A 25,374-nucleotide genomic window follows, 5' to 3' on the forward strand; every position below is an offset into this window, starting at 1 on the left:
GTTCATGCACTATTTCACAGCCATTTTCACTGCACCAGGCCACTTATAAATCACCTATACATCAAGACTTCCAACCCTGAAGGCTGGGTGCAAAGTACCTGTATGTGAGGGCACTCCTGCACTAGCAGAGGTGCTCCCACATTGTCCAGGCCCATTTTCCCTGGACTTTGTGAGTGCGGGAACGCCATTTTAAGTGTGCACTGGACATAGGTTAATACCTATGTCCAGCTTCACAATGGCAACTCCGAATATGGGCATGTAAGGTCTCTAACAACTAGAAATGTGTACCCCATTACTGATTCCAGTATTGGTTACATAGTCCCATGCCCTCTTGGGGCTCCACTATGGACCCCAAGTACTGCCATACCAGCCTTCTGAGTTTTTCCAGGCAGCCTAAGCTGCTGCCTCACAGACAGGCTTCTGCCCTCCTGGGGCTTGAGTAGCTCAATCCCAGGAAGGCAGAACAAAACATTTCCTTTGGGAGAAGGGTGTTACACCCGCTCCCTTTTGAAATAGGTTTTACAGGCATGGGAGGGATAACCTCCCAGAGCCTCTGGAAATGCTTTGAAGGGCACAGATGGTGCCCTCCTTGCATAATCCAGTCTACACCGGTTCAGGAACCCCCAGTCCCTGCTCTTGCACGTAACAGGACAAAGGAAAGGGGAGTGACTACTCCCCTGTCCATCACCACCCCAGGGGTGGTGCCAAGAGCTCCTCCAGAGTGTCGCTAGGTTTTGCCATCCTGGATTCCAAGGTGGTGGGGCACTTTGGGAGCACCTGAATGGCCAGTGTCAGCAGGTGACGTCAGAGACCCCTCCTGATGGGTGCTTACCTGGTTAGGAGACCAATCCCCTTTTCAGGGCTATTTAGGGTCTCTCCTCTGGGTGTTTCTTCAGATTCGGATTGCAAGACTCCAGTAGGAATCCTCTGTATCCTTTCCTTCATCTTCTACCGAAGAAACAACCGCTGACCGCTCCAGGAACTCTACAAAACTACAACAAAGAAGCTAAGACGACGTCTGCAACTTTGTGTCTTCAGCTCCTGCCAGCAACTGCAACAGTTTCCAGGTCGTGCATCCTCCGAGGACTGCCTGTCTTCAGCCTGCACTAGAAGAACTGAAGGAATCTCCAGTGGAGTGACAGAGTCACTTCCCTGCTTCAGCAGGCATCTCTCTGCTGTGACGACCGGTGGCCTGGGTCCAAAGACAGGCATTGATCCAGCAACACGGGTGGTGGACTAAAGTGACTCCGACAGTCCCAACGTCCAGCTGTACAACTTGGTGAAGGTAAGGACTTGCCTCCCCACGCAAGACAGTACCCTTGTGCACCAAGTGACTTGCAGTTGCCAAGGCTTGTGTGCGACATTCCAAGAAGTTCTTCATGCACAGCACAGCTTAGGCCCCCATCACTCCAACCTAAACGTACAGCTTCCTGAGTGGTGGTGCCTGGTGTTCCGAGGGCTCTCTGAGTTGCTGAGAGCCCCTTCAGTCTCCCCCTCCTGGGTAGAGGCCACCAAGTCCCTCCTGGTCCTGCGCAGAGCCATTTTCCGCTAACCCTGAGCTTTGTGTGTGCCAAGGCTTGTTCGTGGAATCCAGACAGCATTCATCCATCCGGCGTGGGACATCTTCTGCACCAACCAGAAACCTGCATCTATCTTCTTTGGTGCAATACTGACTTTGTCTTCTCACTGGTGGTTCTTCTTTTGCACCTTCATCCAGGTTAGCAGGGGCTCCTGTTCTCCATGGACTCTTCAGTGCTTCTTGGACTTGGTCCCCTTCTTCCATAGGTCTTCAGGTCCAGGAATCCATTGTTGGTGTCTTGCAGTCTCTTCTGGTACTTGCATAATCTTTTATGACTTATTTTGTGTTTTAGGAAACTTGCTGTGTTTTACTCCTGCTTTCCTGGGCTCTGGGGTGGGGCCTATTACTTACCTTTGGTGTTTTCTTACACTCCCAGCGCCCCTCTAAACACTAGACTTGCCTAGGTGGGAACCCGACTTTTGCATTCCACTATTTTAGTATATGGTTTGTGTTCCCCCTAGGCCCATTGCAACCTTTTGTGATTTTCACTATTTGCACTGTTTTCTTGCTGTGTACTTACCTGTTTTTGGTTACTAGTGTATATATTGTGTAATTTACTTACCTTCTAAGGGAGCGTAGTCTCCAAAGTATTTTTGGCATTGTCACTAAAATAAAGTACCTTTATTTTTGTAACACTAACTATTGTCTTTCATGTGTGTGAGTATTGTGTGACTACAGTGGTATTGCAAAAGCTTTGCATGTCTCCTAGTTCAGCCTTGGCTGCACTGCCTACAGCTACCTCTAGACAGCCTAGCTTCATGTCACTAATAAGGGATAACTGGACCTGGTATAAGGTGTGTACCTATGGTGCCCACTGCAAACCAGGACAGCCTCCTACAGATACATTGGGAAGCCGAAGTACAACCACTGAGGATTTTGCTGCCCGCTATCCTCCATGTAGGCGACCAGCTCTTGCTTGGCTGAAGCGCCCTTTCAGGAAGACTTAGGGGGTCATTCTGACCACGGCGGTCTCAGACCGCCGGGGCCAGGGTCGGCGGGAGCACCGCCGACAGACCGGCGGTGCCCCGCAGGGCATTCTGACCGCGGCGGTTCGGCCGCGGTCAGACTAGGAAAACCGGCGGTCTCCCGCTGGTTTTCCGCTGCCCTACAGAATCCTCGCGCTCCGCCGCCATGGGGATTCTGACACCCCCTACCGCCATCCTGCCCGCCAGGAAAAGGATGGCGGTAAGGGGTGCTGCGGGGCCCCTGGGGGCCCCTGGGGGCCCCTGCAGTGCCCATGCCAATGCCAATGGCATGGGCACTGCAGGGGCCCCCGTAAGAGGGCCCCACTTTGTATTTCAGTGTCTGCTTTGCAGACACTGAAATACGCGACGGGTGCCACTGCACCCGTCGCACCTTCCCACTACGCCGGCTCAATTCTGAGCCGGCGTCCTCGTGGGAAGGTTGATTTGCCCTGGGCTGGCGGGTGGCCTTTTGGCGGTCGCCCGCCAGCCCAGGGCAAATCCCAAAATACCCTCAGCGGTCTTTCGACCGCGGAGCGGTATTTTGGTGGGGGAAGTCTGGCGGGCGGCCTCCGCCGCCCGCCGGACTTAGAACGACCCCCTTTGTCTTTTTCTCCAAAATCGAAAATAAGAGAGAGGGAAGGCCCCGGTTTCTGCAAGTCCGCTGCCGAGCGCTCTTTCCTCTACAGCTGATCCATGGGGCCCGGTTACTCCTGATCTGCATCACTCCCGTCACTGCACATCTGCTGAGCACCTCGCTATGCGTCACTCCACCTTGCTGTGCATATTGAGCTGCAGAACATGATGGGAGCTCTACATGGCCCCAGAACTGCTACATCTTCATCTTCACTTGCCTCTAGAACTTGAGTTTGACACTGTGAGCCAGAGATTGGTGTCATCAGTTCTTCATCTGCAGTCTTCACTCTCTTTGTGCAAGATGCGTGGATCCACTGTGGCAAGCCTGAACACCTCAGCAGTATATCAAGTATATCTGAAAGGGCCCACGCCACCTTGGCTCAGGCAACTCTTCCAAATGTGCTTTTTCACACTGCCCAGTCACCACATTCTAGGTTGTGGCAAGGTTCTTCACTTGCTGAGACTGTTTTCAAGTTTACATGGTGACACATAATAGTGAAAGATAGAGCATACCACAACAGCCAAACGTTTGCAATAATTGAGAACAAAGTCACCAGAAAGACTCACAAGTGCAGGTGAAGGAATCTGCATTGTTCTCCCCATGATCACTTCATGAGGCGAGGCACCAGTCACTTTACATTTTGCATGGCTATACATGGCCTCGAGGATATGCAATTCGCTGTGTTGCCTTACTCTGCATCAAAGACGGTTTCTATGGGTGTTGCTGTGGGTGGTCCCACGCAACACCCATAGACTGTGATGCATTCCCAAGATTTACAAGATTTACAAGGATTTGTAAACCTGGGAATGCATCAAAAGCCTTCGCCTCCCCAGGGCAGGCGTAAGGGAGGTGCAAAAAGGAGAAATACCTTTATCCTCGTTTTTGCCTTTTCCTATGTGTGCTGCATTCTTCAGAACACATAGAAAGAGGAAAATGCCTCTCAAGATTGTTTTTGTGCAGTAAGGTGTCCCATCCTGTACATAAACAATCCCCACAACATAGACTCCCTTACACAATGGTGCAAGGATGCCTATGTTGACGCATGGCAGCCTATTGTGCGCCAGTGCTGGGGAAAAGGATATGAATGAGAATTATCTTGTAGATACGGTGCATTCCTGCCTTTTTCTTTCTTTTAACACAGGGCAGCGCATCAAGAAGGCTTGTGGAGCTGCACTGTGTCAAAAGATTGTAAGTATGCCCCTTAATCTGTAGGCCATACAACATGTGCTTGTGATGGCAATTCATTTTTATACTTGTGCTGAAGTTACATTACACAAGTATGATGCTCAACACTGTATGCTATTGTGCAAACTGCATTTTTTTCACGCAGTGCTCCTTGATGGTCTCTCAGGTCAGAAACGTCAACAAATAAAATAAAATCAGCTTATTCGAGAGGTGTATCTTGCATATCTCGTCTTGGTTTCATAAACAATTCTGTCACACCTATGCAGTCAAGATCACATTTGTTCTCTCTATCACTGGTATCATTTCCATCAGGCATTGGCAAAAGTGTGGCAGGATTCAGGGTTCTGCAACGTTTAACTGAAATGTTTTCAGCCACAAGAAAAAATCTGCTCATACTTTGTCAGACGGCTGCTTGTCAGATGCTGATTTCAAGCAGGAGTTAGCAAAATCTCAACCGAATGAAGGATGAACACAATAAGTGTATAACTCATCACAATCCCTTTGATTTGCTGAAAGGCAAGACAGTTTGCGGCAGTGCTCTTCAGACAGCCTGGAAGTGCATCCGCAACTGGATACATTGTATCCAGCAGAAAAGTAGGGTACTGGCTGCTTTGCTCTTCTGTGTTGTAGAGAGAGTACTGAAAATTAGTAACGTCCACTCTCATGACAGAAAAAATAAAAATCTTTTTTAGTACTAGGCATTCCAAGAGCTGGTGCAGTACAGAGACTATGGGCCTGATTTAGAGTTTGCCGCAGAGGGTTACTCCATCACCAATGTGACGTATATCCCGTCCGCCGTATTACAATTGCATCATAACCAATGGAGTTCATATTATGGAGGACAGGATATCACATTTGTGACGGAGTAACCCAGACGCAAAACTCTAAATCAGGCCTAGAGTCTAAACACTAGGAAAGTATTTATTGTTCCATGATATTGGATCACTCACATCACCGTTAATAAGCCTATGTAAAGGATTTATGATCAGGAAAATATTTGGGATCCAATATCGACAGTAGAAAATAATTCCCAAAAACATCCTCACTTGGCTATTAATGGGTTCATTCTCAGAACCGCAGGGAATGCGTTCTTTGGACAGCTCCCTCACTTCTTTTCTTTTTTGTAACCCAAATAAATAACTCCTGTTTGACAATAATAAGTTTTGTTGGGTACACTTTATGATCGTGTTTTGCTATATGGCTTAGCAAAGCAATTGTATCTAACTTATGAGCTTCTTTTGTTTTGGCAGCGATCATCTGGTCTTTGGTGTATTACACCAGCCCTGAATTACAAGATAGCTGAACAATCTCAAAAATCCTCTTCAGAATTTAAGACAAGATTGATGGACTTTCTGTATAGCCCTTTGGAAAACTACAACAGACCATTACTGTGTTTCAAAAAATGAATGCAAACAGATATTGGCTGTCTTCATAAAGAGGAATGGAGAAAAATCAGTTATGGTAAACCACTTTGCTTCCGCAGTAATTTGGAAGAAAGTGATAGCGAGATTTGGTACCAAGAGGCAACACGGAACTACAATAGTAATTGTGTGCAGGTCTTGTAATATGCACCATTTTTAATTAGTTTTTTTAAGCCCATCATTCGAAAATTATACAGGCTTCATAACAGTTCTTTTAAAATTCCGTGGACAATATATTTTTAATGACAGATGCTATCCCTTCTTCAGCTTCATGAGTGAACTTGTACTGAGGATAATGAGGATACATCACATTTGATTTCAGTGCGATCCGTACTGGCTGTGCAGTAGTTAATAATTTGATTTATTTTCCAGTAAAATTCCACACCTCCTCTTTCACTGTATGCTTTAAAACTGGAGGTAAGTCCTCTTATAAAAACCAAGTACAAATTCACTCTTGTAATTTTGAAATCAGAGTCCTTCTCCTGTGTTTGAATTACTGCACCTTCTGACGTGTTTTAAATTACGCAGTTCATTCCATAAAGAAGGCCACAACCTAACAAATTTACAGGACTTCTGTTAAATTAATAACTGATAGTCATTTTCAGTTGACACAATTGTTACAGGGACGTGTGCTGTCATCATATTAGGGGAAATGCTTATTACTAATGGCTACCATCTGGGCTTCTTTTCCTGAGAGGTTTTGGTTTAAACCTCCATCAGTCCAAACATGGAGCAGGAAGCACCTGTACCAATCAGAAATGATACTGGGTGGCAATTCACCTAACAATCTACCTATGGGCCTCTCTGGTCTACCTCTATAGTTGCACCGAGCATGCAGCCCCCAGCCCCCACAACCCACAAGCCTGCCTCTGGCACCATGATTGTGCTTGACTTGGTCCAATTGTGGAACTCTTAGTATACCAGCAATTTATGAAAAATGGTTGCTAATTACAGGAGGATTTTGTTGAAAAACATGTTTTTGTTGAAAAGTTTGCTTTTTATTCTGCATATCATGATGCATCATTGGGGCTTCAACTGCATTTGATTCTGCATGTTCTGCATAGAGGCCAGTTGGGCTGGAGCTACATGATTGTGTCATCCCATTCTATGCCTCCTGATTTATGTTTTGTCGTATATATTAGTTTATAAATATCACTTTCTTTTGTTTTAAGCTCACCAGGTTCTACTGTTCAGCACTAGGTCCTGTTTCACGTTCATGTGGTCTTAGCTCTCAGCTTCTCTCTCCTGCTGTCGTAGTCTTAGTTCATCTTTATACGGAGATGGTCTCAAATTTAACAAATTATCAAAAAATCATCCTCCTCATTGGGAGTACTTTCTATGGCATTCTTTTCTTTCTTTTTCTCACTTTTGGGTTCATTTTGTCATTACTTTCTTTTTATCTGTTTTTCATCAACAATCACAGGAAGCCTAGATACACCCCTATCATGTCTTCTCTCCATGCTTTTTTTTGTATACGGCTTCACACATCCAGTCAATGACTCACTGCACTGCTAAACTAACCTTTCACCATTTTCTTGCACTCTTTTTCATTTGTTATACGTCATTCATTCAATGCTTCAGTATGAGGGTCTAGGCTGTGGCTTTCCCTCATACATAGCACACTTCAAATACTCAATCCTACTCACATTTAAAGTACAATTCAAAGGAAATTGGATGTCTTTATCATCAGCAGTAATCGTATTCCATTCTTTGAGCCATAAGCGAGTATTAAGTACTGAGTTTAATAACATTTTGTGTGCAGGTGAACCTTCAAAAATAAATCTTATTTCCGTCACAAAAGGAATTTTAGAATGTTTCAAAGAGAACCCATTTTTCACTGAACATAATCTCAAACACAAACAAAAATCAATCAATTAATCACAATTCGATTTTAAAATGAGACTTGAAATGCAACACAGAAAAACAAACAAAAATTGTGTCTCCCTAAGGAATATGGGATGGAATATCAAACTCTCCATAAGAAAGGGAAAACACTTACACCACCTTCAACCACAATAAGGGCTTGATTTATATATTGGCAGAGGATACTCTGTTGCAACAGTGGTGGTGTTCCCTCGCCTCCAATAAAGTGCTCCCCTGCCAAATTTAATTGCAAACCCTCAAGTGTGTCCATGGTGTAGACTACTCTGTCTCTGCAGTGGTCAAACTTCTCTTACAGCCCGGGGGAGAAAACACTATTGAAGAAATGGCTACATGTTCTCCCACCCAACTTAGATGGGCGGATGTTGCAAATTGTATTTTTGTCTGACTGGGGTGTAAGCCCTAGTCAAGGGGCACCACAGTCCTAGTCAGACTAAGACATAAGCAAACCCTAAATTAACCTGTGCTCATCCTCTTGTAGCTTGGCACAGAGCAGTCACACTCAACCTAGAGGCAATGTGTAAAGTATTTGTGCAACACCTCAAATAAGAAAACAGTGAAAACACCTCACAAAAAGATTCCAAACCAGTTTAGAAGAATATTTGTGCATTTAATAAATAAAATTAAATAAAGAATTCGAGATATGAATTTCTAAGAGTTAATTAAAAATAGCACCAAGAGGTGCCATTGAGGATATCTGCTTGCATTAGACTGGGACAAAGTCAAAAGTTCAAAGTTCAGGACGACCACTATGGAGCATGGGCCAGCTACAGGGACCCAGTTAGGCCTACTGAACCAAAGTACTTTTAATCCTTGTTGCAAAGGGTTGCGATACAGAATTGGTGGTGTCTGAGGTCCATTTCTTATACGCAGTGATGCCTTTGAAGTAGGGAAGACTTCAAAGGCAGGCCCTTGAAGTGCATAAATGTCCTACCCTTCCTGCCCTGGCTTAAGACCTTCTACAGAGGGGGTATGCAGTCCTTTGTGAGTGGACAAGACACAGCCTATTCAGGTGTGAGGCTGGATCCAGCTCCTCCCTCCCATCCTGCCTGGATGGCCCATTGAGGCACACTTAAACTGCCATTGTGTGTGGCTTTCTAGGGGGGATACATAAAGCCCAGCTATCTCCCACTGTAGACATGTGATCAGAGACAGGCAGCAGGCACCAGCTGGCTAAGGTAAGAAAATGCCAAGTTTCTTAAAGTGGAATTTTCAACATTGCAATTTAAAATCAAACTTTACTATAAGTTGTGATTTTTAAATTGTGATTCCAGAGACACCAAACTTGGAAGAATTATTTATTCCCACTTGGAAATAATGCTTATAAATTGTAATAAGGAAATACCAATGCTATCCTATGGGAGAGATAGGCTTTGCAATATTGCAAAATGAATTCAAGAGTTTTTCACTACCAGTACATGTAAAACATAAAAGTACATAGCAACGTTCCCTCTGGGCTGCCCAGGGCTAATGCTGGTGGTGGCTTATATGTAATACAAAGGAAGGTTTGGGGCAGGCAATATCATAGGACTACTATACTGGGTGGCAAAATCACCGCTGTAGGCCCACTAGTAGCATTAACTTACAGTCTCTGGGCACATATAGTGCTCTTTACTAGGGACTTACATGTAAAAATAGATATGTCAACTAGAGATAAGCCAATACTACCATGTTTTGAGGAGTGAGCTCAAGCACTTGAGCATTGGTTAGAAGTGGTAAAGTGCACAGAGTCCTATTACCAGTAAGAACGAGGTTGGAAAAGTGGAGGAGGGAGGCAAAAAAGTTGGGGGGTGGGGAAGACCCCAATAATGCTGTCAGGTCTAACAGCGGACATGTAGTCAGTTCTGTTTACTGCAGGTAAGGAATGGTAAAACCATTCTAATGCTACTCCCGCCATGGAAGAAGCCTCCTGTGAAAGGGGGAGCATTATTTTTTTTCTTTTCAAAAAGAAAATCCCGCTCTGAATATAAAAAAGAACACTGTTTGCTGTACGGCTGAATCTTTCCAACACAACACTGCAGAAAACAGTAACATGCATTGGGAGGAACTGCCATGAAGAACGTTCCTCCCAATGCCTTTGTAAATGGTCATCTGCTTTGTGGACCTTTGTACCTTAGGTGGGCAGCCTCTCCACCATGGGGATGGACCAATGTACTCCGTCCCCATGTGGATCTACTGGCTGTCCACCAGCGTCTAAGTTAGGCCCTAAAATTGATTTCCAACCAGTGGTAATCAACTTTGAGTCAGTGCTTCTATTTCATGGGCACAAACAAATGAACAATATAACCTTAGTAAGTTATTTCACAACTATTCCATTAAAAACCTACAGCTCACTAACCTATGAACTTGAATTGATGTGCGGCGTCACACTCCTTCAGCAGGCAATTTAAATATTTATCTCAAGTTCTTGAACTTCTTTGAATCCGCTAACCTTACACATAAGACCAAAAAGCACTTTATATCAAAATATGTTCATCAAAAACAAATTAAAACAATTTAAAGTAATTTCAGCAACGTGTGTAATGTTTTGTGCGAAACATAACAATTTTGACTTCAATGCAGTTGTGCAAATGCCAAATGAAACACAAAACCATTAGCAGAACACCAGCGCAATACGATCTATTGTGTAAATCGACACTTCACAGAACAATTTACTCACTCCAAAGCACTCACCTCAAGGCGCACAACATTCCACATAAGAAAGCACATCATATGAAGGGAAAATCACTTCACAAAACCTTATTTATAGTTATGTAATGCAACTCTCAACTGCTTCAACCGATCCTGTTCATCAGTATACTATACACAATTCCATGACCTAAACATAAAGGATCCTAACTCAAACAATTTAGAGAAAGTGCATTTAAAGTAAAAGAATTAAACTGACATGTTCATCATTTGATAAGCCAAAAAATGCATCCAGCTTGTCCTCAACCATTGTCTGCTATCAAAAATGTTTGCCACTTTTTGTCATTACAAGGGCCGATAAGACAGATCAGGCCTTGTAAGTCCCAAAGGATGAGGGCCCTAAGCATTGATTTAAAAGTAATCCCTAATAGGAAAATCCACACAGGAAAATCCACTTGAGTGAAGATTCAAGTAAAAACCATAAAGCTTTATTTAAATTTACAATCATTACAGGTGGCAAAAAGCAAATGGTTAGTCAATTCAAATTAACTTCAATATCATAAAACAAGAGCAAAAATGTTCGAAGTCAAAGAGCACAAAATATTAGCGACATGCTCAAATGGAGTATCAGAAAAATCTCTTAGTATCTCGGAGTATGAAATCAAATCACAATCTACCATGGAGACTGCTCATTCCTAAAGGCAAGTAAAGTATTTCCTTCAAAGGCCTTTCTTTGAAGTTGTTGTGCTGGCTCTCATTGTAACAATGAGACTGCTGGATTCAGGAGACATTGCATCGCCAGCTGCGCCACTTGATGACGGTGTATTGCCTGCATCTGAGGAATCTCAGCAGCGACACATCCCCAATTGCACGGTTAGGAACCAATGTGTCACCTACACAGCCAGGATCTAAGACGACGCATCGAATCAGCTGCTCCTCACATCGCTCCACTAAACCTCCCTCAACGCAACCCCACACCAACGTACGGATTCCAGCTGGAGAAAATTGGTCCCTTTCCCTGGCCCGTGCTCCATCTCGGTTGACTAACTTTTCAACGCTTCACCCGGTTTAGCGCAACCAGATAAACCCAGTTGGCATTTTCTGCTTTTAAGCACTATATTGCAGTTTCATTTTTAAAAATTCACATCTCGACTTCTACCTATTGGATTTTTGTCATTTTGGTCTTGTTTTGTTCTTTAAATTAAGATCTATTTTTCTAGCCAGTGTGCTATCTTTGTTTGTGGTGTTGTCACTGCTTTACTGTTTGAAGTTTTGCACAGATACTTTACACATTGCCTCCTAAGTTAAGCCTTCCTGCTCTATGCCAAGTTACCAGAGGGTGAACCCAGGTCAATTTATGGTGTCTATCTGACTTATCCTGACTAGGATTGTGGTTCCTGTCTGGACAGGGTGCATTCCTCTGCCAACCAAAAACCCAATTTCTAACACACACGTGCAACAAAATGCTATTTATTATGCTATGAGTGGAAATGTCTGCCTCTATCTCTCCTGTATTTTCTGTTCAGAGAGCTCCGCACTTAAAAGTCAAAGAGCACACAATCATAGCAACATGCTCAATAGCAATCTCAGAAAATCTCTTAACATCTCTAAGTGTGAAAGCAAGACACAATCTGCCATAGAGACTGCTTATTTCTAAAGGCAAGTAAAGTCTAGCAAACATCACAAAAGCAACATTTCTTAGAGGTTTTTAGCAGTAGAGAATCAAACCCTTAGTAAGGTGTGAAGTGCCACATGGGCTGTACTAATATTATTATATTAATAAAAGCCAATCATCATTCAGAAGTTTTATTATGTAAAACAGTCTCACTCTATGAACCCAGCCAAAATGTATAATCAAGTAGGACTTTTAACCTACATACTAGTGGAAGTGACATATCTGCTAGAAAATATGAATAAGGCATAGATCTACTAGCAAAAATATCAACCTTGAACATATAAAAATTATGTGTGTTCATCGGGCAAGCAGCAGGCTTCCTCTGGAGCTAGTAAAGTGTTACAGCAAAAATAAACTTGACCACAGAACAGAACACATTTTGTCTACTTTATGTGAAAATTAAAAACACTGTATAAATGAAAACATGTACACAATTAAATTCCTAAAAGCCAGTGTAACCAGGCTAAGGCCCAGTAAATTAGTTGTGCGGCCTACTTTTGCTAACTTATACACACACATAAATGTATTAATTGTAATTTTGCTCCTACACGTGGCATCCCTCCGATCAGAAGTCGATTCTATTGCAGCCAAGTGGGAGATGTTTCTTCCAGTACACAAACACATGTTTTTACTTTCTGCATTTTCCTCACTGCGCAATACTGTATTGTTGAACACACATGTGTTTCGTACTCCATGCAATCAGATATCTATGATGGCAGTGATGTTAATTTCTTGCTACCAATTCAATGTGTTTTCTTCTAGTTATGTTCCTGCTGTCGTAGACCACCGTGGAGGGATGCCATGCCAAGGAACTTTCCTCCTACACCAGGTACATTTAAAGCACCCTTTGCTGCATGTCCTCATTAAAGATCTGCCTGTTGGGAATGCACTGCTGCTGTGACCTCCTCTCAATCAATGTATGCTTGGGATCCAATGCTGAAACTCATTTGGACAGGCACCTTGAGTTTACTTGTATAAATACTTTATTTTATTAATTTAAAATGCACGTTTTGTATTCAGAAAAAAAGTGAATTTACATTCACAATGTGATTTAGTCACAATTAAAATTATGCCAGTACGAGGACATTTTGCTTTGGGGAAAGTCTACTCACATGGGTGGGGAGCAAGCGTTGCATGCCTCACAAGATAGGTTATTACCTACAAACTTGAGATTTTGTTGATTTTCACCGTCATTTGCATGACACCTTCCCACCCTGTATGAAACTATATCTTAGTGCATGTAGAGTAGGGTGGATCTGCGATTGTGAGGAAATGTGTCAGGAATGTATTGCTAGTTTCCAATTATTCTAGTTTTGTAAATACAGTGTAAAGTATGGGGCCTATCATCATACTGCATTTGGTAGTGCTTGAGTAGTACTAGAGTGCTAATACTCACTGTTAGACCTGTCATCCTTGGTCTGTCTTCTCCAAACCTTTTGTCTTCTGACCTCCTGTTTTGCTGACCTCATTTTTTAGGGCTTTAGGAGTCTGGACACTTTACCATGCTGACAAGTGCTAAAATGCTTGTGCTCTTTTCTAAAACATGATAATATTGGCGTATTCACAATCGGCATATTTAATTTACTTATAGGTCCCTAGTAAAGTGCACTACCTGTGCCCAGAACCTGCAAAATAAATGCTACTAGTGGGCTTGCAGCACTGATTGGGCCACCCACTGCATTATCCCTTCAAACATGGCTCAGGTCTTCCATTGCAGAGCCTGTGTGTGCAGTTTTAAACATTCCTTTTTACTACATATAGGTCACCCCTAAGTTAGGTCCTGTACAGCCCCAAGGGCAGGGTGCAGTGTATTTAAAACATCAGCATGTACTTTTTAGTTTTACATGTCCAGGTAGTGAAAAACCCCTACATTTGTTTTCACTACTGCAAGGCCCATTTCTCTCATAAGTAACATTGGAATTACCTTATTACACTTTATAAGTGTGATTCCCAGTTGGGAAGAGATGGGACCCCCAAGTGTGGTGTCTCTGGAATCACAATTTAAAATCACGTCTTATGGTGAAGTGAGATTTTAAATTGTAATGCTGAAAATTCCACTTTTAGAAAGTTGGCATATTCATACTTTAAATCATCCAATGCCTTCTGCCAGTCTCTGAATACATGTCCGGGTGGGTGACAACTGGGTTCTTGTGCATTCCCTCCAGATAGCAATACACACAGAGAGCTTAGGTGTAACTGATGTACCGTTATTGTCCTAGCAGCCCATCCTGGGCAGGATGGGATGGAGTGGGAGCTGACACACCTGACTGCTGTGTCCTGAGCCTGCACAAAGGGCTGTATAATCCCATGTAGTGTCAGGAGCCAGGGCAGAGACTCTGTGCACTTCAAAGGCCTCTCTTTGAAGTCTCCACTACTTCAAAGACATCACTGGGTATAAGAACTGGACAACTGACCCCATCAAGTCAGTACAGTTCTAGACCTGAGGACATTCTGCCAGGAAAAAGGACTACTTTGCTGCTGAAGGGACTGTCACTCTGCTGGACTCCTGCTCTGCTGCGCCTTCCCTGCTGCCCTCCTTGCCTTGGAGTGAGAAGGACTGGACCTGCATCTCTGCATCCCCAAAGTGACTCCAAGGGCCTACTGGCTTGCCTCCTATTATGAAGTCTCAGGGAAATCAAAGGCTTCACTCCATCTCGCAACAGCACCTGGACTTTGCTTCCTGAAAGTCTTGCCCTTCCAAGTGGTGCCAATCCAGTCCCCTTGGAAGTGGGTATAAAGTGCTGCAGCTGTAGAATCCATGCATTGTCCTCATTGCCCCAGTTGGAACTGACGCATTGCCTTCGATGCTGATGAATCATGCTTCACCGCTTCAAGAGACATTGCATCACCAGCTGTGCACCTCGACAACGGCTCATCGCCTACATCTCAGGGACTCAGCAGCGACGCATCCCCAATTGGATGGTTGGGAACCAATGCATCGCCAGGGTTGACGACGACGCATCAACTGAGCTGCTCCTCGGATCATTTCTTGCAACCTCCCTTGACACTGACGCAACCCCACACCAAGGTACAGATTTCAGCCAGCCAAAGTTGGTCCCTGTATCCGACCTGAGCTCCATCGCTGTTGACCTTGCTTTTCAGATTTCACCTGGTCTCACTTAAACAGATAGTTCCAGTTGGCATTTTATTCTTTTAAGCACTATATTGCAGTTTAATTTTTAAAAATTCATATTTTTACTTCTAACTATAAGATTTTTATGACTGCACGACAGTAGGTGGCATCATGCAACTTCACATTGATGCTGTCTGCATCGAAAGTAGCTTGCTTTCGATGTAGACAGCATGCCTATATAGGTACCACCCTGTAGTGTTGATATCAGTTTCTTTCTTTCTGCACCAACAGTGTTAGTCTTGAGAGCTACCTTAGTCATTTTTTTACCACTTTGTTCAAATATTTGTTTACTTTTTTGAGCTTTGTTTCTAGTGTACTAGGGATGTCTCTCAACAAACCCACGAAGCTTAAACCATGTTAAGAATGTCACAGACAGATGTCTGTCTCTGACCCACACTTGATTTGCCTGGTGTCGATCCACACCCCAAGGCCTGCACAGGACTGTAGATTCATGCACTCAAAGGCAATTTGGGAGCGGTGGTTAAGTTCCTGGCAGCAGAGCAGATGAGGGCTTTACAACAATCCTGGTCCAGATTCCTCAGGAGATCTTAGGCTCGTTCTCAAAGCTGATCCTGTGGACAGCTGTCATCCTGATCTAAGTCATTGTCAACAAAGTTCAGTAAGCCCAATAACAAGACGTCAGTGTCCTTCGACTCCTCCTAGCAAGCTTTGTGCTTCAAGGCACCTTCCTGAATTTCACCCACGGAGTGCACAGCTAGGGCTACTCCATGATTCCCCGAGTTCCAGGGAACTGAATTGACTCCTGCCCAAATCCAGGAGTTCTGCGATGCCATGCACTCCATCTCTGTGCCAGCGGCTCCCTCTGGTGTGCCTTCAGGCACCAGCGAGACGAAAGTTGCCTCTGCTGGATTACTGTCAGTGGCTCGCCCTTGACGCCAGCCAGACCCTCTGGATCCACCCCTGGTTCCATAATGACACTGACACTGGTGTCTCCACCCTTCCTATCCCCAGTCAATGCCCATCAAGAGACCTCTGGAGCACACCAGGCCTCCTACGCAGGTATTGGTGCCAGTTACAGTGTGCTGCTCACAGCAGTCTGGACACAACTAGAGCTTTGCACTTGTTACCAAACACATACTCACAGACATTTATGGAGATCAATACTGTTTGCAGATTTATGAGCCTACATAAGGTGCCTGGACTTAATCATCCTGCCACACTCTGAAGCTGTGTTGTCAAGTAGTATGACTCAAAGTCGGGGACACTGAATCCGCCCCCACCTATAGGAAGATATAAGCCACTCTTCTTCTGCTTGCCTCCCATATTAATTCTGAAAGTAATGGGAAGAGGTAATGGAAAAAAAGAAAATTGAGTTGCAGCTGGATACTCTAGGAGGCTGGCTCTATATATAGTGTACAAAGATTATGTGCACTGTGTAGAGAGTCCGAGCAACCCAACCTTGGTTTACAGAGGTAAAAACTAGACCACCTAATGCTCTAATTTTTATGCTAGCTTGGTCGAGCAGTTAAGCCCATCCTGGAGATGTTCTAAGCATGTGTTGGACTCACAGTATCAATAAAGCAAAACACACACTCAAAAGAATGACTTGAGACCAATTTACAAAAATACTTCAGATTTTTATAATATGTTTAGGCCCAAGATCATCAAAATCGGGTAAGTACTTTTTAAGGAATGATTTTTCAAAGTATACAAAAATAGTTTTTTTTTTGCATAATTACGCAACAAAGGAATCAATAAGAGAAAACTTTAACAATGCATATAATGCATTTACCAATGTCTCATCCTGTTTTTAGGTCAAGGTCTTTGATGGGTCCTGTCGACCAGCCGGAAAGGTTTGAGCGGCTCCTGCTTTCAGCGGAAGCAGCTACAGAAAGTCTTTAAAGCTGCAGCAGGACAACGGAGGGGGACCACTTGGAAAAACTCTGTACAGACGGACTTCAATGTAAGTCAAGTGGGTCGCCTCGGAGTTTAGAGGTCACAAGGGATGGGGTACTCTTAGAGCACAGCTGGTTCTTCCAAACAGGGCCCAGGGAGGCCAGGTTCAGAGCAGATAGGTCATGCAACAGCTGTGCGTAAAGGTGCCTTTGGAAGCAGTAGGCAGGTCACTTTGAAGGTAGTTTGCAGGTTCTTCCGTTCCCTGAAGTCCCTCCACTGAAGCTTGCTCCTGGTCCCTTTAAAGTCCGGAATGGGTGTCCTACATTGGGGATCCTGTATCCCTTGCGATTGCACGTTTCAGCCACTGGAGGTTGCAGTGCCACCAAACTTGGGCCCATATTTATACTTTTTGAAGCAAAACTGTGTTTGCGCAGTTTTACGTCAAAAAGCATAGCGCCAGCTGGCACCATATTAATGAAAAGGTGCAATCTGGCGTAAAGGGTGGGCTAGAGTAAAAAAAAAAAAGACGTTAGGCGGGTGGGGGTGACGGTATCGGAGAAGGGGATTTTGGCCAAAAAATTACGTTAGGCTGGCTAGAGGAAAAATTGCTTCTAACCAGCCTAGCGTCATTTTCTGAAGCAAAACCATCCATACCACATGACTTCTGTCTTATAAAAGACAGGAGTCATGGCCACCGCCTCAATGGACAGCACAGGGGGCCAATGTCCCCGGAGCATGGCCAATGCACCCTGTGCCATGCAGGAGGCCCCAGGTTGGGCCCCCAATGGTACTTCAATTTAAAAAATAAAATACTTACCCTACTTATTTGGGATGGGGTCCTCCATCACCTGGTGTCCCTCTGGTGTGGGTGGGGGTGTTCTTGGGCTTTAGGATGTCACCTGTGGACCCATTCCATGGTGTTCAACTATGGAAATGGGTATACAGGTCCGCTAACGCCCGGTCTGACCTAGGTGGTAATAATAATGGTGAAAAGCAAGCTTTGCACCATTATTTAGCCCCTCCTCCCACCTGTGCGTCATTTTAGCATGTGGTGATAAATATGGGTATGGGGTTAGCACCATTTTGTAGATGGGAACGCCTACCTTGCATCTCATTGACGCAAGGTAGGTTCATGCATTTAAAAAATGATACAAACTCCAATATTTTGACGTTAGACGTGTCTAGCGTCAACATATAAAAGTGGAGTTAGTTTTGCGCCGAATTTGCGTAAAAGAAATGAAGCAAATTCAATGCAAACAGAGTATAAATATGCCCTTTGGTACTCTTGCAGGGTTTGTCCTCCGGGTCCATATGATGGATTTTGGTCCTGCTGCAGTGTCCCATTCATTGGTCAGCAGCATGACTGTGAACTGGACTTCACTGGTCTTTGCTTCTTTCTTGCAGGGAGTGAAGTCTTCACTCTGGAGGAAGTTCCTTGGCAATTTTAAGAAGTTTGGAGGTCCTCTGGTGTTTTGTAGAGTCTGTCTTATGTCCAGTCAACCCCTCAGCGGCGATTGTTCAGTCCTGGATGCAGCAGGCAGGGTTTGGTACCTTTTTCTTGGTGCAGCAGGTCTTCAGTTCTTGTGCCTTGGATCTTCTTTGTCACTGGCCTTCTTGTGTTCGTCGAATCTGATCTGCAGGTCTACGGGTGTGCACTAAATACTGTAGTGGGCATTCAGGAGATTACTTAGTTGTGATCAATGCGTCATGTACCTTCGGGTGACTACACCCACTAAGTGAGCACTTCCTGTGGGCAGAAGTCACTTCCCTATCCCTGATTGGCTATTTTCCTACAATGCACGATGGAGTAAAATTAAATCGAGGGATCACACCGCATGCAACACCTTAGGGGTGGTGCAAGCTGGGGGTGGCCACTCCTCCTGACCTTTGTGCATTTTTTCCACCGTTGCTCCTGCCAAAAGGGAGGGTTTGCAATGTTGCAGCCATCTGCTGCCAGCAGCAGAGCTGGAGGTCAAGTTTCAAGGTTGGCAATCCCTTTGAAGCTCGCACGGCTGTGCACATTCCTAGAGGAGGAGGTGTAACACCTTTGCCCAGGAAGGGCTTTGTTTTTGGACCCAGAGAGCAGAGGCTCTGACCCCAGGGTTCCAGAATCTTTTCTGGTTGTGACCAGCCATCAACCATGCCAGGGTTAGTTAGCTTTGCAAGGGTCACCTTTCAAATGGCCCCTGGGTACATTTTCCAGTAAATCAAATACTGGTACCAGTTTGAATTTATTATTCTGAGTTGTTTAATACCAAACAGCCCATGGTTCAGAGTGGCCGTCATGTAGCTGTGAAACTCATACTGACCAGTGTCCAGCACATGCATTTAAAATGCATCTGTTCACTTAATATGTCCCAAGTTTGGCAAGGACACAGTAGGGGCATATTGTCCATGTATCTACACCCACACATGTAGTATAGTAAACCCTGCCTTAGGGCTGGAAGGCCTGCCAGCAGCGTGGCTTATCTATAATGCATGCAGTGTATAGTGAACAGGTAACACAGGCTGTGTGCCATGTCGAGTTTGCATTTTAGGATTGCACCAGGACACTCAGCCTGCAATGGCAGTGCTGGGTGCATCTGGATGCATGGTCCCTGAGGGTGGCACAATCTGTGCTGCTGCCCTCAGGGGCCAACCCTTAGTATCTCATGTTCTGGGTACCAAAGTACCATTTACTAGGGACTTAAGATGGCAGCTAAAGGTTTTGCCAATTGCATTAATATTTTTGCAAGTTTAGGGAAAGAAGACTAGCAACAGGGTCCTGGTTGGCAGGGTCCCAGTGAACTCCAGTCCAAGTTGCATTCAGAAACCCCGCAAAAAATGGGAGGGGTACTGCAACAAGGGGGCAGTTTCCACAGATACGTGCAAAGAAGTATAAAAATATGGACAGCAGCATCATTTTGACGAGTGGCACAAGGCCCATGACCAACAATGGCAGCCTGCCCCAAAAGTCTGTAATGATCTTGGCAAACATCAGCGCCCATCTAAGATTACCCTGGAGTACATCTTGCTGATCCCTATACACATTTACTGCCCGATATTTAAGTATGGTGTGTTCTACGTGGAAGCCGAGGATCACTGGAAGTGCTAACATACCTACATCACTTTCAGTCAGCTGAAAGAGACAGACGTATTCATGTCTATGCCCGAATGACCCCAAATTTACAGAGCTCCTCGAGGGGAAGTGGCAGGCCTTCTGTGTGGTCTTGCGGGAACTGTATTATTTTCTCCGTCCACATCAAACGAGAGGGTGTGCGTATGCCCATTGATATGGATCCTGATACCCACTCCAGTTTGCACAACATGACATGGAAGGGTTACACGTCTGTAGGAAAGTAGCCTCTTTCTAGCTTGACACCCACTTTTGGCCCTGTTTGTCAGTGTGTTTGACTACTGGGATCCTGCTCATCAGGACCACAGTAGTTATGCTCTCTCCCTTAAATTATGATTATTACATACTGGTAACCCAGTATTTCATCCACAGTTGGCATACTGGTGCCCCCTTATACGTCCCTAGTATAAGGTACTTAGGTACCCAGGGCATTGGTGTTCCAGGGAATCCCTATGGGCTGCAGCATATTTTTTGCCACCCATAGGGAGCCCATGTAAAGGCTTCTGCAGGACTACCATTGCAGCCTGCGTGAAAAGGTGCATGCACCGTTTCACTGCCATTTGCACTGCACCAGGTCACTTATAAGTCACCCCTATAGCAGGCCCTCCGGCCCTGAAAGCAGGGTGCAGAGTATCTGTGTGTGAGGGCACGTCTGCACTAGCAGAGGTGCCCCCACGACCGCCAGGACCATTTTCCTAGACTTCGTGAGTGCGCAGATGCCATTTTAGGCCTGTGCTGGGCATAGGTCACTACCTATGTCCAGCTACATAATGGTAACTCTGAACATAGGCATGTTTGGTATCAAACATGTTGGAATCCTACCCCAGTGCTTTTGCAAGCATTGGTTATATGATTATATGCACTCTGGGGGCTCCTTAGAGGACACCCAGTATTGCAATTCCAACTTTCTGCAGTTTTCTAGGCAGCCCCAGCTGCTGCCACCTTTCAAACAGGTTTCTGCCCTCCCTTTGCTTGAGCAGCTCAAGCCCAGGAAGGCAGAACAAAGGATTTCCTTTGGGAGAGGGGTGTTACACCCTCTACATTTGGAAATAGGTGTTACAGACATGGGAGAGGTAGCCTCCCCAAGTCACTGGAAATGCTCTGAAGGGCACATTTGGTGCCCTCCTTGCATAATCCAGTCTACACCAGTTCAGGGACCCCCAGTCCCTGATCTGGTAATACTGGACAAAGGAAAGGAGTGACCACTCCCCTGTCCATCGCCACCCCAGGGGTGGTGCCCAGAGCTCCTCCGGTGTTTCCCAGACCTCTGCCATCTTGAATCCAGAGGTGTGAGGGTACTCTGGAGGCTTCTGAGTGGCCAGTGCCAGCAGGTGATGTCAGAGACCCCTCCTGATAGGTGCTTACCTCACTAGGTGGCCAATCCTCCTCTGAGAGCTATTTAGGGTCTCTGCTGTAGGCTTTTCCTCAGATAACGACTTGCAAGAATTCACCAGAGTTCCTCTGCACCTCTCTCTTTGACTTCTGCCAAGGATCGACCACTGACTGCTCCAGGACGACTGCAAAACTGCAACAAAGTAGCAAGAAGACTACCAGCGACATTGTAGTGCCTAATCCTGCTGGCTTTCTCGACTGTTTCCTGGTGGTGCATGCTTTGGGGGCTGTCTGCCTTCATCCTGCACTGGAAGCCACAAAGAAATCTCCCGTGGGTTGACGGAATCGTCCCCCTGCTCCAGAAGGCACCAAACTTCAGCGTCACCGGTATTCTGGGACCCCTCTCATCCTGACAAGCGTGGCCCCTGCAACACAAGTTGTGGACTCAAGTGACCCAGACAGTCCAGTGGTCCAACTGTCCAAATTTGGAGGAGGTAAGTCATTACCTCCCCTCTCCAGACAGTAATCCTGTGCACCACGTGAACTGCAGCTGCTAGGGCCTCTGTGCACATTTCCAAGGAATCCTTTGTGCACAGCCAAGCCCAGGTCCCCAGCACTCCATCCTGCATTGCTAAACTCCCCGAGCTGACCTTCGGCTTCATGGGACCCTCTTTCGTAGTGTTAAGATGAATGCCATGCTCAGTCTTCTTGAACCTGTAGTGTAGCCATTTTTAATATAGCTTCATGCACATTAGTTTAACATACTAGGCCGCTGTGTACTTTGCCCTAAATATATTTTATTCAGCTTCGCACTGTTATTTTACAATAACCAGTTTTACAGTCTTGTTTTAATTTCTTCTATCACACTGTTTAGCTTAGTTCAGCACTGTGTTCTCAAATAATGTGTTCTTGATCGCCCTGTGCTTCAGTCAATGCTACAGTCTGGTACATTGCCGGTAAACGTGGTAGAAGTTTAGTCTCCAGTATTCGTAGAAAATACACATCCTTACGTAGGGACATTTTCTTAGAACATCTGCGTGTTAGTTATAAAAACACTTCCTAGTCCTAGTATACGTCAAGAGGGAGATTGCAGCCAGGGACCGACAACTAGATGCTGAATGCCCTGTTGCAGATGCTGATGGAGATTACAGGCCTTTGCTCAGGTATGAGGGTTGATGTCCTCCCGGGGGAACCTGAAAGGCAGGCTTAGAGCTTCACATGCTGTGCTCGAAATATAACTTAGAGAGAAAATAATCTAGCGGCACTATGATAGCCTTATTCTTGTGCTTCACTCTCATCGTTACTATTTTCATTTTACTGTGTTGCATAGTTCTGGTTATTGCAGCTCACGCTTTAGTATCTAAAATGAAGTAGTTTTATTAAACCAATCTTTAAAACTTAAACTGCCTTTGTCATTTATATATGAGACCTTACTGTGTATGAGAGAACCGGTTGTGACCTGAGTGACCACGACTTCCCTGAGAAGTACTAAGATGTCGTGCTCGGATGCCCAATTGTCTCTACCCATCGGGAGAGATGAGGCACTGCTATTTATCCAGAGCAAAACCCGGATTTAGAGTGACAAGTGTCATCCACCGTGGACCAGACTTAGTCCCCCACACTGTGAATGATCTTGCCGCTCAAAATCCAGTAGTCTCATTAGGATAATGAGAGCCTACGCGACAAACCCGTGTTGAAGGACTTCTGCAGGAGCTACCTTCTTGTGTGTGGGCTCTCTACGTTGCTGAGGGCCCCCTCTGTCTCCTCTCCCAAGTGGCGACATCCTTGTCCTTCCTGGACCTGGGCAGCACCCTTTTTCTTCATCCACAACCTTTGCAGCTTGCAAGGCTTGTTTGTGGTCATCTTCCAAAGAAACAACTCTTCGTCCTCCAGCACTCCGTGGGACATCTTCTGCATGAAGGAGAAGTTCCTTTCATTGTTGCAGAATCTTTAGCTTCTTCCATCCAGAGGCAGCAATTTTGCACCTTCATCCGGGGTTTAGTGGACTCCTGCCCCCCTTGACACTTTCACGACTCTTGGACTTCCTCCCCTTCCTTTGCAGGTCCTCAGGTCCAGGAATCCGTCTTCAGTGCTTTGCAGTCTGTTGTGGTCTTCCAAAATCCTCTATAACGAGTTTAGTGTGTTTCTGGGGAAATAGTAGTTCTTTACTCCTACTTTTCAGGTTCTGGGCGTGGGGTATCTTGGACACCCTTAGTGTTTTCTTACACTCCCAGCGACCCTCTACACACTACACTAGCCTAGGGGTCCACTCGGGCCCCTAGGCCTATTGCATCCTATTGTATTCTACAGTGTTTGCTCTACTTTCTGACTGTTTTACTTACCTGATTTTGGTTTGTGTGTATATTTTGTGTATTTTGCTTACCTCCTAAGGGAATATATCCTCTGAGATATTTTTGGCACATTGCCACTAAAAGAAAGTACCTTTATTTTTAGTAGCCCTGAGTATTGTGTTCTTATGATATAGTACCTATATGGTATAAGTGGTATTGTAGGAACTTTGCATGTCTTCTAGTTCAGCCTAAGCTGCTCTGCTATAGCTACCACTATCAGCCTAAGCTGCTAGAACACTGCTAATCTACTAATAAGGATAACTGGACCTTGCACAAGGTGTAAGTACCATCAGGCACCCACTATAAGCCAGGCCAGCCTCCTACGTGGACTGAAGTGGTCCCGGCGGTCCTAATGTCCTACTGTACAACTTTAGTGGAGGTAAGAGCTTGCCTCCCCCATACAAGAAGCATGTTTTGCAGTTGCCAAGGCTTGTTGGCATCCTTCCACTAAGTTCTTCGTGCACTGTGCAGCTCCAGCCCCCAGTACTCTATCCTGAGACGCGCACCTTCCTGAGTGGTTCTCCGGCGGCGTGGGATCCTTTCTTGTAGTGCTGCATGAACCTCCTATTGCACCTTCTTTGGCCCCATGTTGTGGGACTCCTGTGCGTCTTACTGTGATTTACTCCTGCTTTCCTGGTCTCTGGGGTGGGTTCTATTACTTACCTTTTGTTTTTTCTAATACTCCCAGCGCCCCTCTACACACTACACTTGCCTAGGTGGGAAACCAACATTAGCATTCCACTTTTGTTAGTGTATAGTTTGTGTTCCCCCAGGCCCATTTCTAACTATTGTGATTTTCACAGTTTTGTGTTTTTACACCTTATTTTGCATACTAGTGTATATAATTTGTATATTACTTACCTCATAAGGTAATATAGTCTCTATGGTATTTTTGGCATTTGTGTCACCAAAATAAAGTACCTTTATTTTTATAACACTGAGTATTTTCTTTCATGTGTGTGAGTATTGTGTGACTACAGTGGTATTCCATGAGCTTTGCTTGTCTCCTGGGATAAGCCTTGGCTGCTCAGTTACAGCTACTTCTAGAGAGCCTGGCTTCTAGACACTGCCTACATTTCACTAATAAGGGATAACTGGACCTGGTATAAGTACCATAGGTACCCACTACAAAGCAGGCCAACCTCCTACAATGGCCATTGCAAACACCAGCAGGAATAGAAGGCACCCCTGACACATCCCACCTTGCACCGATCAAGCATCTGAGATTACACCACCCGTTTTAACTCCAGCATCAGGGCTGCATAGAGAAGCTGTACCCATTTAATGATGTTGTGCTCAAATCCCATTCTCTGCAGGACACCTAGAGGGAATTACACTACACAAATTCAAATAATTTCTCCATATCTGTGGAAGCTGTGGTAGCCCTGATGGAGTCAGCACTGATACTACTAAAAATATGAAATAGCCTTCTGAATTTGGGGACAGTACTATGGCCCTCAGCAACCCACACTGATTCTGGTGTACATGGTGTGGTAGAACCCCATCATCCTGTTGGTCATTCCCTTTCCTATGATTCTGCAATCCAGGTTAAGAAGGAATAGGGGGCTGTAAGAATCAACCTCAAACTGGTTCTGGCTAAACTTGGTCAACTGTGGCA

The 25,374-nt window shown here is 45.0% G+C and overlaps 1 protein-coding gene across 3 annotated transcripts in view; it reads left to right on the forward strand.

Moving 5' to 3' along the window:
* KIF1A (kinesin family member 1A) overlaps positions 1–25,374 on the forward strand; it is a 3,950,406-nt gene that overhangs the window by 2,203,465 nt on the left and 1,721,567 nt on the right. For all 3 annotated transcript variants that reach the window (XM_069213666.1, XM_069213667.1, XM_069213668.1), the window contains exon 35: positions 12,731–12,797. In XM_069213666.1, the coding sequence (XP_069069767.1) occupies positions 12,731–12,797 (67 nt within the window). The remainder of the gene's footprint in view (positions 1–12,730; positions 12,798–25,374) is intronic.

The sequence above is a fragment of the Pleurodeles waltl genome, chromosome 11, assembly GCF_031143425.1.
Source record: "Pleurodeles waltl isolate 20211129_DDA chromosome 11, aPleWal1.hap1.20221129, whole genome shotgun sequence".
Taxonomy (NCBI): domain Eukaryota; kingdom Metazoa; phylum Chordata; class Amphibia; order Caudata; family Salamandridae; genus Pleurodeles; species Pleurodeles waltl.